The sequence below is a fragment of the Peromyscus leucopus genome, chromosome 10 (assembly GCF_004664715.2).
Source record: "Peromyscus leucopus breed LL Stock chromosome 10, UCI_PerLeu_2.1, whole genome shotgun sequence".
NCBI classification, from domain to species: Eukaryota; Metazoa; Chordata; class Mammalia; order Rodentia; family Cricetidae; genus Peromyscus; species Peromyscus leucopus.
This window is the reverse complement of record NC_051071.1, coordinates 53,613,233-53,629,293: the sequence shown is the minus strand read 5'-3', so window position 1 is coordinate 53,629,293 and position 16,061 is coordinate 53,613,233. Positions and strand designations below refer to the sequence as shown.

General features: G+C 48.8%; 1 protein-coding gene across 9 annotated transcripts in view; it reads left to right on the top strand.

Annotated features, from left to right (window-relative positions):
• The window catches only part of Apbb2 (amyloid beta precursor protein binding family B member 2), a 350,172-nt gene that overhangs the window by 240,976 nt on the left and 93,135 nt on the right, over positions 1-16,061 (top strand). For 3 of the 9 annotated variants that reach the window (XM_028882252.2, XM_037209061.1, XM_028882250.2), the window contains exons 6-8: positions 6,917-7,125; positions 15,480-15,542; positions 15,963-16,048. In XM_028882252.2, the coding sequence (XP_028738085.1) occupies positions 6,917-7,125; positions 15,480-15,542; positions 15,963-16,048 (358 nt within the window). The remainder of the gene's footprint in view (positions 1-6,916; positions 7,126-15,479; positions 15,543-15,962; positions 16,049-16,061) is intronic. The other 6 variants (XM_028882253.2, XM_037209060.1, XM_037209064.1 and 3 more) reach the window with 3 other exon arrangements.

Genomic DNA, 16,061 nt, shown 5'->3' with positions numbered 1-16,061 from the left:
TTTAAGAGCTCACCCAGTCCCCATGAGTGCTGACCCTGCATCTCAGTTTACATCTTACTCATTACAGTGCCCTCCTTTCCTTCTGGGTGTTGGTGAGTGTTAATAGGAAGTTCTTGACACGCAGAGTGAATGCCAGGATGGCTTCCATTCGTGTGTATATTTCATTCGGTAGCCAGTGCTTAGAGAATACATCTTAATTAGTGTTCCTATAGCTGTGATACACACCGTGACGAAACGCAACTAGGGGAGGAAGGGGTTTCTTACCCTTCCATGCAATAGTCTATCTTCTACACAGTCAGGACAGGAACTTGAGGCAGGAGCTGATGCAGAGGCCATGGAAGGATGCTGCTTACTGGCTTGCTCCTCGTGGCTTGCTCAGCCTGCTTTCTTACAGCGCCCAGGACCGCTTGACCAGGGTGGCAGCACCTGCAGTGAGCTGGCCCTCCCCTATCAGTCATCAATCAAAATGCCCACAGTTTTTCCCACAGGCCAGCCTGGTAGGGTCATTTTCTCAGTTGAGGTTTCCTCTTCCCCAATGACTCCAGCTTGTGTCAAGTTGACGTAAAACTAGCTAGCACAGCACATTTGATAGAGAGTAATGACTGCCCCTCTGTTTTCCTGGACCAGTAGTTGTCAAAAGCCTAGCATTCGGGACTAAGCATCGGGACTGTTAGAGCTGCACATTTTTGTACCTCCTCCCATCTGGGCATCACCCTAGGCAGCACCAGGTTACCTGGATGTGTGTGAGGAGTCTTGCCTTCTGTCACTTGGGCAGCACCCTGTCTATCATAATCATATCTGTGCCCTGGACCCCGATGCAGAGCCTGGCCCAGGCCAGACAGGAAATGCTTGTGGATTACTTTCATCCGTCTTCCTCACCGCCGCATCCACTGGAAGTGCTGGGCACATGATGGTAGCCAATGCCATTCTAAGGCCTCGGGGAAATGGGCTGTGTTCAGCAGTGCAGACCTCGCTAAATCTAGACTCTCAGCTCTCCCATTCATGCATCCTCCGCCCTCTGTGCAGGAGGGAGAAATACAGACTCTCAGCTCTCTCATCCATGCATCCTCCGCCCTCTGTACAGGCGAGGACATTTCCAGCTGCCGTCCATGCTAATTTGTTTTTCTTTGGCCCCTGGGTTCTGGAAAGAAAGGGGTGACTAGAGGCAAGTGTGCTGCTCACCCTGCAGGTCCCTAGAGTTGGCCAGACCCTCGAGGGAGCCAGGTGGAGCCATGTGCTGGTGCCTGAGGTGGCTGGAATGGATGGGGCCTTGCTGCTCATAAATAGGCTTCTTGTTCCATTACTTTTGAAAAGCCTATTACTTTTGACCCAAGAGGGACCTTGTGGGGCCATCATGGGGCCATCAGCCTTGCTATGTTTACCCTTTGACTTCCAGTCCCTGTTTCCTGTTGTTGAATGAATGAATGAATGAAATAGAATGAAGGCATGGGAGGACCATGGACTCATTCTGAAAAGAGACCTGTGACTTCCCAGCTCTTGTCCCGACACATCTCCTCTCAGCATGTGACAGACAGCCTTTGTTGACCTTTAGTGACCACAGGAGCCTGGGAACCGGGATCTTAGGTACAGGATCCAGGGGGAGGGAAGGAAAGGGAAGCATGGCAGGCATCAGTTTCACGGTGTGCCTGAGGGTGGGATTTCTTCTTAGCTCCAACAGGATGTGCCATCTGGAATGGCTGGGCCGCTTTACCAGGGCTGGGTAAGGGGGGCGGGCATTTTAAGGAGGGCCTGCACTAGAGCGTGTTCGTGTCTAGGGACCCAGAATGCTAGAGGGTGGGGGCTCCAGGCCAGCAACCATGGAGAGTCTTGGTGTTGTCACTCAATTTTTGGCCTTCGTCAGGTAGGCCGCTGGTCTCATAATCTCGTCCCTGTATCATTATTTTCTTTTTTATTTTCTGATCCTTTTGTTTTATTACCCTTCTCCCCATGCTGTCCACGCTGGTGTCTTTTTTCGGGTCTCTGAAAAGTTGATCCTGTTCTGTATCAGGACATACTTTATTTCTTTGGTTTAAATCCGTCTACTGTCTTCTGCAAGCCTTAGAAGTGGGGATAACAATGCTGCCTTCTTCTCGGGGCAGCTGTGGACATGCCCCGTGCCCCTGCAGTGAAGGGCACACGATCCACAGCCAGCCAGCCAGCCCCGCTGCCCTTTCGAGTCTTGGCGTTTGTACTGTCACGGCGTCATGATGCCTAAGAGGCCCGCATGTGGCCTTGCCTTCCAGCAGGGATTGTCTTGAGCATTAAATGCAGTCAAGACATGCCTTCCGCAGTGGAGGGAGCAGGACTTCTTCACCAGTGAAGACTGCAGACCCACAGCAGGGGGGAACCGAAAAGCCCATCCAGACACATTTGGGGTCTTCATTTGGGGTTGATTTGTGTTTGAGAGACGCTTAGGCAAAGTGGAGCCTCTGCCTTCATGGTGTTCTAAACGGGGCATGCTTGTTTTAGAAGTCATGAAGTGATTTTTTTTCCTCATTGGCAGAGAGAGATGGAGAGAGACAGACAGACAGACAGACAGACAGACAGAGTCAGACATTTGGAGGAGAAGAGGTTGTCTTGTGAGAGAGGAGAGCCAGCAGGGGAGGCGTTGTCTCAGGCTGGTCTTGCTGGAGTGAACTGGAGTGACTTCTCACTGAAAAGTCACCAGGAGATTATCTCCATTTCGTCCTCATTCTTGGAACCACGGTGGCCATTTAACCTTGTGATGTCTGTACCCGGTAGGCATTTTCCTTTGGACTGAAGTGGGGGAACTTCGGTGAACTGGATACCTTGCTATATTGCTGAAGTATTCCTGTCCTGTGGCCCACTCTGTTCTGAGTATTGACACACAACCCTGTAAGGCAGCTGCTACTGTGACCTGTGTTTTACAGATAAACACCTGGCGTTCTAAGAAGCTGCCTGGGCCATTCAAATAGTGAATGGCTGAGCCAGGTAAGATAATCCCCAGGGCATTCCCACTCATTCCCAGGCCAAGCTATATAAAGCCGCTGCTGGGCTCTTTGAATTGTCTGTACTCAATGGAGCCATCAAGAGTCTTGAATGAACCCCTTGTTTTTTGTGGATCTTGTAGACATTGAAGATATCTTGATTTGGATAACAAATCTCTCTCTCTCTCTCCTCTCCTCCCCCTCCTCTCCCCTCCCCCTCCCCCTCCCCTCCCCTCCCCCTCCCTCCCTCTCTCCTCCCCCCTCCTTGTACGTGTGTTGTATATGTGTGTCATAGTGTGCATGTAGAGGTCAGAAGACCTCCAGGGAACCTCCTATCTCTGCCTTCCAGTGCTGAGATTGCAAGCACACACTGCCCCACCCCCCTCTTATGTGACTTCTTCAGATCAGGCTTGGCTGGCAGACACTTTACCAACTGAACCATCTCTCCAGCCTCTGTTTTTCCACTTGTGAAAAATAAACATTCAGAAATGTAGATTAAGCATGCAGATTAATAGATAATTATAAAGGAAGCATCCATGTCACCACCAATGAAAATTTTAGACTGTGGAAGACCAGGAGTGTGCCCTTTCTAGTCAAAACCAACACCCCCTACCCCACCCTACCCCCACACACTTTTGGCTGTTCATCAGCCTGTAATTTTTTTTTTTTTTGTACACGATGACTATGTGTTTGCGTTTTTTTGACAGTTTAAACAATTTGTGTCTGTCACTAAATAATTAATGGTTGGACTTTATCTGAATGGATATGTAATGGGTATGGTGTCTTTTGTCTTGGTCCTTTTCATCAGGGGCATGTTGTACACTTTGTATTGTGATGTGCAGCTCTGCTTGGCTCTTTTTGGTTATTTATTTATTCCGCTGTAATTTCCTATTCTTCTCTAAGAGGAGGTCTGAGTTGTTTTGAGTCTGGGGCCATTTTAATGTTCCTACCGTGGTCTGCATACCTAATATGCATGTGTGGGTTCTCTAGGACATGTTCCAGGGGTGGACTTGCCGAGTCGTGATGTAGCATAGCTTCTTCATTAATTAATGATAACCTTTTGTTTTCAGCATGCTTCTATTAAAATTCCCCTCCGATATGTACAAGTCTGTGTGATGTAGACAAGTTCTCCTTGTTTGACCCACCTGCCCTCTTGTGTGGTGCTTTTTAATGTTTACTAAGCGATGGCTGTGTAAGAATGTTGTGCTGAAACGTGAGATAGAGTCCTCTGGCGACTTTCTGTGTGTCCTGCCGTTCTGACTCTTATCCGTCCTTCGTTGAGAGCCCCACAGTTGATCTCAGTTCCAGTTCTGAAAGTGGGAAACAGACAGGATCCCATGGTGTACCTTTTTTTTTTTAAGACAGGGTTTCTCTGTGTAACAGTCCTGGCTGTCCTGGAACTCACTTTGTAGACCAGGCTGGCCTTGAACTCACTCGGATCTCCCTTCCTCTGCCTCCCAAGTGCTGGGATTAAATTCATGCACCACCAATGGCCGGCTCCATGGTGTACTTTTTGTGTTCTGATGCTGGCTCAAACATCCAAGATTACCATGGATATGACCCACCCAAGGAAAAATAATTTTTCTAACATTGATGTCTTTTAGAATATTCCCACTAGAAACCAAGCATACATACCCCATTGTGCTCTCGACCCTCCCAGCAGATCTATCACGTGTGACTCCTTGACGGCTTTCATCCACAAATGTGGAGCCTGCGGTGTCGATGTAGAAGGCTGGCTGTATCTCTGTTTGCCTGTGAGAATAGTCACATATGCCATCAAAAGAAATAGACGTTGATCCTGGATGAATGTCTGTTTTGTGACAGTGTACAGAACTCATTTCTACAGATTTCCTCTTTTGTTTGATGCCAGGTTTGCTATTGGAAAAACTAATTCATGCGGTAATTTCTTCCTCCTTTATCCATCCATCCATCCATCCATCCATCCATCCATCCATCTATCCATCCATCCATCCACCCATCTACTTGATACTGAAAGCCTGATCTGGGGTATGGGAAGTAGGCTGATGGATGAGATGGACGTGATGTCTTCCTGCCTTCCCAGCGTTTGGCCCTCCCATGAGTATGGTGTGCTTCTGGACAGGATGCTGGAACCGTGAATCTTGGAGCTTTGCCTACTTCCTCCACCATCTATTTTTATTTTATGTCATCTATTTTTAGCAACAGAATAAGCCCCCCCTTCCAAGTATTTTTTTTTTCCTAACACGATCTCAGCAGAAATTTAAAATACAAACCAGGTAAGAAATGTAGGTAGGGTGTTTGGTTCAACATAGAACAGCTCAGGTCGTGCCCTCTAGTGCCAAGTTCCCCTCACACACTCTAGGTAGGTTCAAGGCCACTGCCCTTGCACTCTGCCCTTGGTCTGGCGTGAATTCCTACCCTGATGGTGTGCGTGGCTGTTCCTTGCTCTCAGGCACACATGCGTAGACCTCATGAACCACAGAGGTAGGAACAGGCACCCTTTCATTCCTTCCCATTTTTGCCCCAGACCTCTTCGTCTGGGAGCCACGGAAGGAGACCCAATGAGGGTACTCACGTACTCCAGACTTCACCAACTTAAATCCTCGGCATTTTCCTTTCCCTGCCCCAGCTGAGATGTTCACAACAGAGGGATGTCAGGAACAACCCATTGACCTCCTTGGGGGGGGAATGGGGGATATAAATACGTTGGGTTCAGTTGTTTCTGCAAATTTTGTTAAGTTGGAATTGCGTAATCATGCTTAATTTTCCTATGGCTGGGGACACTGTTTCCACTGTCATTCGAGACCTGTGGCAGTTTGGCCTCTGGCAGGCTGAAATGGAAGAAGGGAATGCCGGGACGCCATCAACAGTGTAGATACACATCTCTGCCCGTGGACTTCGCCAGCCTCTTTGTGTGGCCTCTCTTTTTCTTCTGTCCTGTAACAGCTTTGGGAATGTGTGCCCACGTTACACAATGATGCAGTATTGAGCGAAGCCCACATGTGTTCTCATTGGAAATGCAATAAAGCGTTCAGGCTTTTTTGTATGGCTGCATAGAAACGGGCCTGTCCCTCAGAATAGAACAGTGCTCTCAGGTCTAGAGCCCAGGCTGTCACCCTGCCACACAGACACCGTTGGCGCTGTGACTTCTCCACAATCCTTCATCTCTGAATTTCTCACTCTTTTCTCTTGTACATTTTATCCCTTTAATATTCAACTCCAGGGTAAGAAAAGAATGAAGCAAATAATTACTCAATACATAGTGAAAATACTGAGGAAGGCTAAGTGTGCCCGAAACTGTCCAGCGGGTAAACTTTATCTGGCCCCCACAATGCTGAAGAGTTATTTATTGAATTTGAGTGTCTTTGGACTTGGCAGACGCTTGCCCATTGACCACACTCTCCGCCGTTCCGTATGACCTCTCACTCCCACCTTCTCTCATGTTTTTACAGCACTGGCCCACTTTGAAAGCCAGTCTGGCCCTTTGTTGAATTCCACGGCTCTTTATTTCAGTTTGCTTTTCCTAAAAGTGTGCAATTCAGAGCCCTCGAGGCCTTAAAGAGACACTGCTCCTCTGTGGGTGGCCCAGCGCAAACACCGTGCGTATCTATAGAAAGGGGTAACAGAAATTTAGACTTGTAGCCAGGAAGGATGCGCAGGGCCAACCTGTCCTTCTCCCGGATTGAGAGCGGGATCTGGTAGGCTGTGTGTGTAAACATGTGGAGGTTGCCTGCATGGTTGGTTACGATTCATGGAACTCTAGCTTGGGGTTCTCGGACTTGAAAATGAGGTCTTCATGCCTCTCTTCACAGATGGCAAACAGCCTTTCCAGTTCTGTTTCTTCCCTTTTAATGGCACTTTATATGGTAGGTTCCTCTCATTGGATGTAGATGTTTCTGCGTGTGGGGTTTACCTGGCTGTTGGAAGCTTCCTTTTTCTCTTTTAGTAAAATCCCCGTTTTTTGTTTTTTGTTTTTTCTCATTTCTCAGCAGATCTCTGGAGTGACCATTCATTTCAGACCGATCCAGATTTACCGCCGGGCTGGAAAAGAGTCAGCGACATTGCCGGGACCTATTATTGGCATATCCCGACAGGAACGACGCAGTGGGAACGACCTGTCTCCATCCCAGTGGACCTCCAGGGCTCTAGGAAAGGGTCACTTAGCTCTGTAACGCCATCTCCCACCCCAGAGAATGAGGTAAAGTGGAGTATCTTTTCACATGCTTAGTAGACGGGACTCAGTTTCCCTTTAGACTCACAGCCTCTGCCCCAACAGGTCATTGAGGTAAAGCCTTTCGATGGCCGTGCATGTTGTATTCAAGAGCTCGGTAATGCAGCCTTTCAGTAAATAGTGTTAATATGTCTGTCGTTCAGGGCTGTTTTCACTTTTGACAGATTCTGGTCTCGTGAAGCATCATTCTAAGTACAAAAACATGAGGAGCTGATTAGTGGGAAGTGGTTAAGATTCCCTCGGGCTCATGGAGGCGGCAATTTACTTGGCAGGTACCATTGCATGGTGCTGGATCCATGAAATATTTACACATAGAAGAACATCTCTTGGCCAGACATGTTATAATTACCATGTATCTTATTAGCCTTGGGTTCATTTGCTAGCATGCCGAAGATGTCTTGCAGGAATAACCCTTGGGAGCACTTAAAGGCTTAATTCCTATTTAAGGAGAAAAAAAAAGAGATGTGTTTATTTAGCAGAAGTGACATTATTTTGAAAATAATTAGCGGCATAAATTCTGGGTATCCCCGAGGAAGAAATCAGGATGTTTAAACAAAGACTTGAGGCCTTAAAGAATTTCATTGTGGTATTCATTCATGTAATGATTCCTGCTGCAAATATTTGTCAGTCCTAGTAACAGCACACTCAAGAGAATTGTCACCAGGAAAGGTCACAGCCAGGTGACAGACAGCTTTATTTATTTATCTATATTTATTTCTATGAATGGTTTCTCTAGCAGGCTATCTTTCCTGCCCCCCCCTCCCCTTTCTGCTGATGATAATCCTTTATTCTTTAAACAAGCCCATTTTCTTTTGGTTTGAGAAATGGGTGCATTTGAACCTTACCCTAACTGGCCAGCCTCTTCTGCGTTTACCTTTCCTATCATCCACCTTGTCTTTAAAAGTAGCCAGCCTCTTGTTCCTGACTTTTCTGATCGGTGACCTGTTCGTTTCCGGGAGGCAGGAAGACTGGTATTGTTCTCGGCTTCCTGCTCTAGCGGGCTTCTTCGGCATCTCCCTTCCCCGGCCCTAACCCCAGTTCTCCATCTGTAGACAGAAGGGTTGGCACTAGCTACGCCCCCGGTACACGGGAGCCGTGGCTGGTTTGGACTCTGCCCTGGTCATGTGATTCAGTGCCAGTGAACTACGTAGGATTTTGTTGTTGAGCACTGGATGATTTTGATCGCATTTCATTGAAGCCTAGTAGTTGTCCATCCTAAGCAACTTCTATCCAGTGACTTGATCCACCTTGTGTTAGGTGTGCTTGGAATAGGAATAAACCAGTGCAGCTCTCGTCTTTAACAAACTTGATGTGAAGGCGCCTACTTCCTGCCCTGTCTCGGACATCCCTGGGCTCACACTCTGTACTGCAGATGCGCCCTCCCCTCCCATCCTTCCCCCCATCCCCATCCCCGTCCCGTCCCGTCCCCGTCCCCATGCAGAGCCAACCAGTATATGCCTCTGATCTTGCTGTAACAGGGCTGAGTCGTTCTATCCTAACTGTTTAGTTGTGTTCAACCAGGAAAGTACATTATAGATAGGGAAACTGAGGCACGGAGCTATCAGTGACACACAGCAGCACCCAGAGCCTCTGGATCCCTGGCCAGGATTCTTCTCGGTGTCTCTGGCTTTAGGTTTTCAATGTCCTCGGCCTCTTGTTGTCCCTGAAGTCACGAGGTCGGACTAACTGGAGACTCGCTCCCTATTCCAGGTGCCTTGTGCCCTCCATACTTAGAAGAAAGTACGTCCTCCTTTGTGCCTGCCTGGTGGCATCCAAGGGGTGTGGTCTGGGGATGTGTGGCTTGGATTTTTATTTCTTTTCTTAATATGGTAGAGTTTTGTTTCAGTGTTGTGTGCAGATGTGTTAGGAGGAACGCAGGAGAGCCGGGCAGCTGGCCCTGGGTAAAACTGTGAGGTAGTGGAGGGCCTCTCTCATCCACGAGGCTCTTGGGGTCCACTCTTACCTGTTCCTTCCCATCCTGTGCCTGCTTCCTGCCCCCATGCACTGTCCAGGGCCCCTTCCCCAGCTTCACGGGACTTATCACATCCTCCTTCTCCTCTGGAGTTTTCAGCCTCCTGGTCACTTAGGAAGAATTGTCAGGCCTGAGTGAGTAGCTCAGTGATAGAGTACTTACCTACACAGGGAGCTGGGTTCAGTCCCCGGCGCCACAGGGAACGAAATGTGAGGGTTTTGTAAATACGACGGTTGACCCTTACAGGACTCTCCATGGCAGACAAGATGGCGTCTGAGAATCAGAGTCGAGTAGCCCTGCAGCTGGCGTTACAGGTCCCCTGCCCCCCCCCCTCTTCCACTTGTCCTTCCTGTGCAGTTTTCTCCTTCAGTGGAACTTCAGAAAATGAATGGTTTTGGAGGTTTCAGACAGGCAGTGACTGACGCATGCTCAGCCGTTTCTTTGTTGTTTGCTGGCTTACTTATTTTTGTTTTTACTGTAGTGCCAGGGGTCAAACCCAGGACCTCATGCCTGGCAGACAAGCACTCTACCACTACCATTTATTGGGGTATTTACCTGTTCATACATGCATTTGTTCATTCATTCATTCATCCATCCATCCATCCATCCATCCATCCATCCATCCATCCATCCATCCATCCAGGTACCAAGAACGGAAGTCAGGGCCTCACACAGGCTAGGCAAATACTCAGCTACTAAGCTACATTCCCCCGGCCACCAGCCCTTTGATTGGCAGATGGGATAGCGGTTCCTCAGATGAACCTTTTGACTGTTGACTTCGTGCACAATGTCCCCGGTACGTGAGGCCATCCATTAAGGCAAACATCCCAGCAGACGTAAGAGGGCCGATGCATTGTAATCACAGGAGCAGAGGGCTGAGCGGATGGAGAGGGAGATGAGAGTAAGGGAAGAGGCAGGCAGCCAGCCGCATAACATACCTAGAACATGGGGACATTGAGGATGATACCAAACCACGGGCCCTAAGAGGGGGCACATGTCTACAGGGCCAGGCCAGTGTCTCACCCCATTATTCCCACAAAACACACGCCTGTCACCAAGGGTGGCTGTCACTCCCATTTGAATTTGAAATGGAAAGGTTAAGCGGCATCCATAAGATAACAGAGCTAGTATGTGGCGCAGTCAACCTTGAACTTGGATCCGCTGCCCCCCCCCCACATGCTCCCACCTGAGACTTGACATGCTATATTAGGAAACGTGGAGACTCCCAGATCTCTTCATCTCACCCAAAGGGAGGGCTGCGTCACACACAGAGCCATCCAGAAAATGACTCCTTAATAACGTCGTCCCAGGTGCCGATGACAGCGGAAATGATTATTTCTCTCGCTCTGTCTCTTTGATCCCTAAATAGAATCCATTTCAACTAATTTCAAAGCATGGGAAAAAAAAAGAGCAAAATGTTAAAAGAGAGAGAGAAGTAGCTTGTAATGTGTCCTGTCAGAGATGTGTGTTTTCAGTGAGCTCTCTTGTGAGCTGGCTTGAAAAGAAAAATCAGATAGATGAGCGCCAGATCTGTTGACGGCACCAAAACTTTAGGGCTGCAGGCTTCCTTACAGTTTGGAAATTTTGCATTTCACTTTCCAAAGTTCACCCGGGAAGTGTTAAGCACATCGGATACTGTTTCCAGCGCACGCGCCAGCAAGTGTTTCTGAAAGTTTATCAACTGGCCGAGAAGTATTTGCTACTGAAACTTGGCCCACAGCCCTCTCCCTCCCCTCCCCTCCCAAACCATTTACTTGTTCCAAATTACCTCTGAAATTATGTGGATGTGGAATTTTAAAAAGAGAAACGGGGCGCCATACAAGGTATTTTTTTATGACTAGCTCTTGGCCTGCGGCCAAGACTTGCTTAGACTCTTCCTGTCGTGATTGCCAGGGTTTCTCAAGAAGTGTGGGAAGTGGGACCCTCAGAGGAGACCTCGTCTCCTTAAGAAGTCTCTCTGCTTGCTAACGTGCTTGTGGCCATTGGCTGCCTAAACAGTTACCACGCCCAGGAAGAGCACCCATGTCCAAGTTCAAAACCTGTGTATTTCCGTGTGTCCCTGGAGTAAGGTCGCCCCATCGAAGGACCGTTCTGTCATTTCATCAAATTGCACAGCCCGGTCAAGTGAGTGTGACATTGGACGGCCACAAAGACCCTCAGAGATGGACCTTGTAGATGGCAAGGGCAGCGTTTCCCAGCCTGTGAGCTGAGGGTGGATTCCCGGGCCTTTGGTTTCTGCTCGAGAGGCAAAGTACTACAGTGGTTTATAACGAGCAGAAACATGTCGCCTCGTAGGCTGGAGCAGGGGCAGGGGTCCAGGTTAGAGAAGCTGCATCTGATGAGAGCCTTCTTGCTGCCTCATCCTCGAGCAAAGAGGAGAAAGGGGGAATAAGAGGATGGACTGTCAGGTTTGAGCACTAATCCATCCACCAGAGCGGAGCCCTGATGACCCGACCACCTCCGTTAGTCCCCACCCCATCCCCAACACTGCTACACTTTGGGACTGTTTCCCACGCAGAGTTTTGAGAGGACACATCCCAGCCATTCATAGCACATAGTAAAGATGGCTTCCTCAGAAGGACTTCCTTCCCAGCTCCTGAGAAGCCATCCTCAGGAACACCCTGCCGGCTTTGTTGAAGCAGGGCCTTTTCCAACTGAAGGTCACTGGTCCATTTCTCTTTGATTTGTGGAATTGTTTTCCAGGATCCTCCACCCCAAGGGAAATTAGAATAAAAGCGCTCAGTCATCCAAGATATGTGCTTGGCTCTCCCTAGCGGGCCCACCCTTGCACAGGCCCTGCGTGGTGCCGTAGGTCTAGAAGGGCAGGCATTGTGTTCTGAGTACTGCGTCAGTCACTCAGTGTACACCATGGGAGCCAGGGCTCTGCAGCTTTCCCATCACTCGTGATTTAGAGCCATGGATGCTGCGCCCTGGGCCTCACATTTAGAGCCATGGATGCTGCACCCTGGGCCTCATATTTAGAGCCATGGATGCTGCACCCTGGGCAGGGCCAGGGTAAGGACTAGGAGGCAGTGATTCCAGCTAGAACTCTGGCCCAGGACATCTCGTGGCCGTGCCAGACTTTATCCACTCTACCTAGAAGGCTCCCAGGCAGGTTGCTTATAAGGAGATGCTCTCTGTCCTTGCCCTCTCACCCTATCGTGTGTGTCTCTTCCTATCTGAAGCGTAGGGCTCGCCTCCCGTTTCCTCTTTTACCTCTTCCTCTTGGTTCCCCAGCCCCTCTTATCTTTCCCATTCTCCCCGCTGCAGACCGAAGTGACTGTAGACTTTCTGTTGAGCCAAAGAACCTCTGGTAGGGTTTGTTTTTTTCACTTCTACATTTTTATCAGCTAACATTATTTACTAGAGCTGGGAAAGCGCTTGGCTGACATGCTCAAGGCTGAAAGTTGAGCCCCAGCACTATGAAAATAAATAAGTTTATTACATAGTTGGCTAAGTGTAGAAAATATTTTCTCTTATTAAGTAAAAATAATTAAATGGCCATACAATGTTGTTCTTAACGTTTAAGAAAAAGTGTGTTGTTCTTTGTTTAAAAAAAGGTGGGGAAAGGAAAAGTTATGGCTGCTCTTATGCGAAGGAGAATTTTCCATCTTTGATATCAATGAATCACTTTAAAGTGAGGTTTGAACATAAATACCTCTGGCCCAGTCACAACGCCGTCGCTGCTGTTCCGTACGTGAGTTTTGCAATAAGCCTTCACTGTTGCTGCCTCCTGCGAGGTCACTGCACAGGGCTTTTGTTTATGTAGACGTGGGTGACCGGCCGGCGGCTGCCAACTGACTCCACGGCCTAAGAGCTCGCTTCAGAGAGACCACGGTCAGCACTCCCTTTACAGAGACTCCTGTGTCCAGAGAGCAGCCATATAAAAAGGCCTCAAATTCGACACCCACACAGAGGCCTGTTTTAATTCACTTCTGGAGTTTTTCTGAATGCCGCATTTAAAATATTCTTCCGTCCACACAGAGCCCTTCTTGGATAATTTCTGATTTCAAGTGTCTGTTTTTCAGACATCACTCTTGACTTCTTTCTCCCCTCACCTTTCTCTCTCCCTCCCTTTTCTTTCTTCCTTTTTTTCCTTTCTCCCTCCCTCCCTCTCTCCCTGCACCCCCCACCCCGTTCTCTTCCCATTCCTTCCTCTTCTTTCCTTTTCCTTTGAAGTTTCTCCACACAAACATAGTTAGCTTGGCTCTCTTCAGCTCCTCATCTGACGCCCCTTTTCAAAGTCCAACCTAAAGGGAGAAGGGAAGCTGCCCACCCTGCAGCCAGGGTCCTGATGTGAAACCCACCCTACAGCCAGGGTCCTGATGTGGAGCCCCCCCTGCAGCCGGGGTCCTGATGTGGAGCCCACCCTGCAGCCGGGGTCCTGATGTGGAGCCCCCCATGCATCTGGGTCCTGATGTGGAGCCCCCTACAACCGGGGTCCTGATGTGGAGCCCACCCTGCAGCCGGGGTCCTGATGTGGAGCCCACCCTGCAGCCGGGGTCCTGATGTGGAGCCGTGGGGGCTTTGCTTGGAAAAGAAACTTGCAGCTTGATGTTGTTGACTTCTGCCCTTGTTGCTTGCTCTAGCGAGGAGCATCTTCTATAGCTCCAGAGCAGTGACAGCCTGGCCACCACTGGTCCCCCTGAGAACAGGAAGAGTGGGACTGGAGAGATAGCCCAGCTGTAAGAGGGCTCCCTGCTCTTGCAAGGCAGTCGGGTGGGTTCTCAGCACCCAGGTGACAGCTCCCAATCCCCTGTAACTCCAGTTTTCAGGGATCTGATGTCCCCTTCTGAACTCTGCAGGTCTGTGCATGCATTTGGTGCACATACATATACTCGGGTATATACACACACACGTACAAAGTAAAATTTTAAATATATATTAAAAATAGGAGCAAAGCTTACTGGCCTTTCCCAGGAAAACACACATACATAAAACCCCGTGCCCATCTCTGGTTCCCAGCCCTTCTGAGCTAACGGGCCACAGTTTCCCCAAGTTACACTTCTCAGTGGAAGCTGAACACACTTTGAGAGATATCGAGTAAGGAGAGAGCTAAGATGGGCAACGTGCCTGTCCTTACATTCATTAGAAGAGATTACTTTTCAAACTTAGTGTTGTGGTCTGAGTTCTCTTGTATGATGGATATGGCATCTCTGACCCCTAGCCCCCCAAAAGAAAGCCAGTTGTGTTGGCAGTGGGAGTGAGCGGCAGTCCATCCACCCTGCCAAGTCTGAGTTGTTAAGCAGCCCACCCTTCCACAGGGCATTTGGCCGGAAGTTGATTTGTTCTTAGTGAAAACCTGCCTTAGGGGGCCGACTGTAAGTTCTGGGTCACCGGTCCCTGCTCATTCGCAACAGGCTTCAGTTGAAAAGTTCCTTGGTCGAAAACTCTGTGTTGTTGATGTTTCCTCCGAGGAGAGATTCACAAGGCCGTCCGTGAGTTTTAGTAGCTTCGTTTAGTTCCATAAATCGATGAAAAATACTTGCATATCCCCTGGGCACAGTAGGAAAACACAAGTTTCCTCGTTGTCTGGGCTGAGTGGAAGGAGTAGCCTCTGTGTGGAGGTCTGCTGTGGGAGCTTTTCCAGTGCGCAGGGCTGCCGGCTGTGGTCTGCAGCCAGTTAGGAAATCATTTCCCTGACAGGTGTGCACTCTGGACAGACTTGTGTGGCATCGAGGTAGAGCATTTGTGAATCAGTCGTGGATAGTAGACTGGGTGGGTAGGTGGGGCCATCTTTCACTGAGTGCAATGAATCTCACCGGATTGGTGGTGTCAGCCTTTGCTCCTGACTAAGCTTCTGTTCTCTTCATTGTCCTTTCCCTCCTGAAGTAGCAGGACCTTGACTCCAGACTTGTGCTCTTAGATAGAGGCATCCCCCAGTTCCCAAGCCAGCATAGAGACATCCCTGATTCCACTTCCATCTCTAGAAAACATGTGTATAGTGGTGTGTGTGTGTGTGTGTGTGTGTGTGTGTGTGTGTGTGTGTGTGTGTGTGTGTGTTTGGAGGGGGCGGTCTTTGTAGAATTGTGTAGACCGGGGACTGAGTGTGGGAAAGCATGTTGTTTGCTTCTGGGACCACATTTAGGAAATAACTACACCTCATTTTAATAATGTTGAGTCTTTTATGTGGTTTGAAGGCTGCCCCAGTCAGGTAATAATCTAGCTTAGAGCACTAACAAGTTACTTACTGTTAGATTTAATATGTTCCCTAACGCGTCCTGTGAATATCAATGCTAACAACAGTGTCTTGTGTTTTTTTTTTCTCCTTGTGTTTTTTTTTCTTTTTTTGTCTTTAAATCGATGTGCTTTTTTTGTTTTTTCCCTATGTGAATAATTATATGTCTAGAAACAGCCATGGAGTGATTTTGCTGTTCTGAATGGGGGAAAGATTAATAGTGACATTTGGAAGGCAAGTATATTGTCAGATTTTAGATCATTTAATATTTTGTGTTCCTTTCTGCATGGCTGTGGCTGTTTATTTTTCTTCTCCATGCATATCATGCATTCTGCAGGGACGAAGTGACGGGGCTTCTCTCCGGGGCGTGCCGCTCACATTCACGTTGTCTATTTTTTTTTTTTTTTTTTTTTTTGATGTCTCCCATTGTGAATGGTTTCCAGCTGGTGTGCACCAGGTCCCCTGTTGTCTTGTGGGAGCCAGAGCTTGTGAGCCACGTCCGCACGCAGCAGCCCTTGCATGCCGTTTTCTGCCTAAGCTCACATCCACTCTCCGCCGCCGCCTCTTGCTGGGGGCATCCTCTCCTCTTCGGTATCTGAGGCAGGGGAACGGGTCCTTCCGTTGTACCCTAACAGGACGTTTTTCCCTCTCTAGGATTTGCACGCAGCCACAGTTAACCCAGACCCCAGTCTGAAAGAGTTCGAAGGGGCCACGCTACGCTATGCATCCTTGAAACTCAGGTAGGAGGGCGGA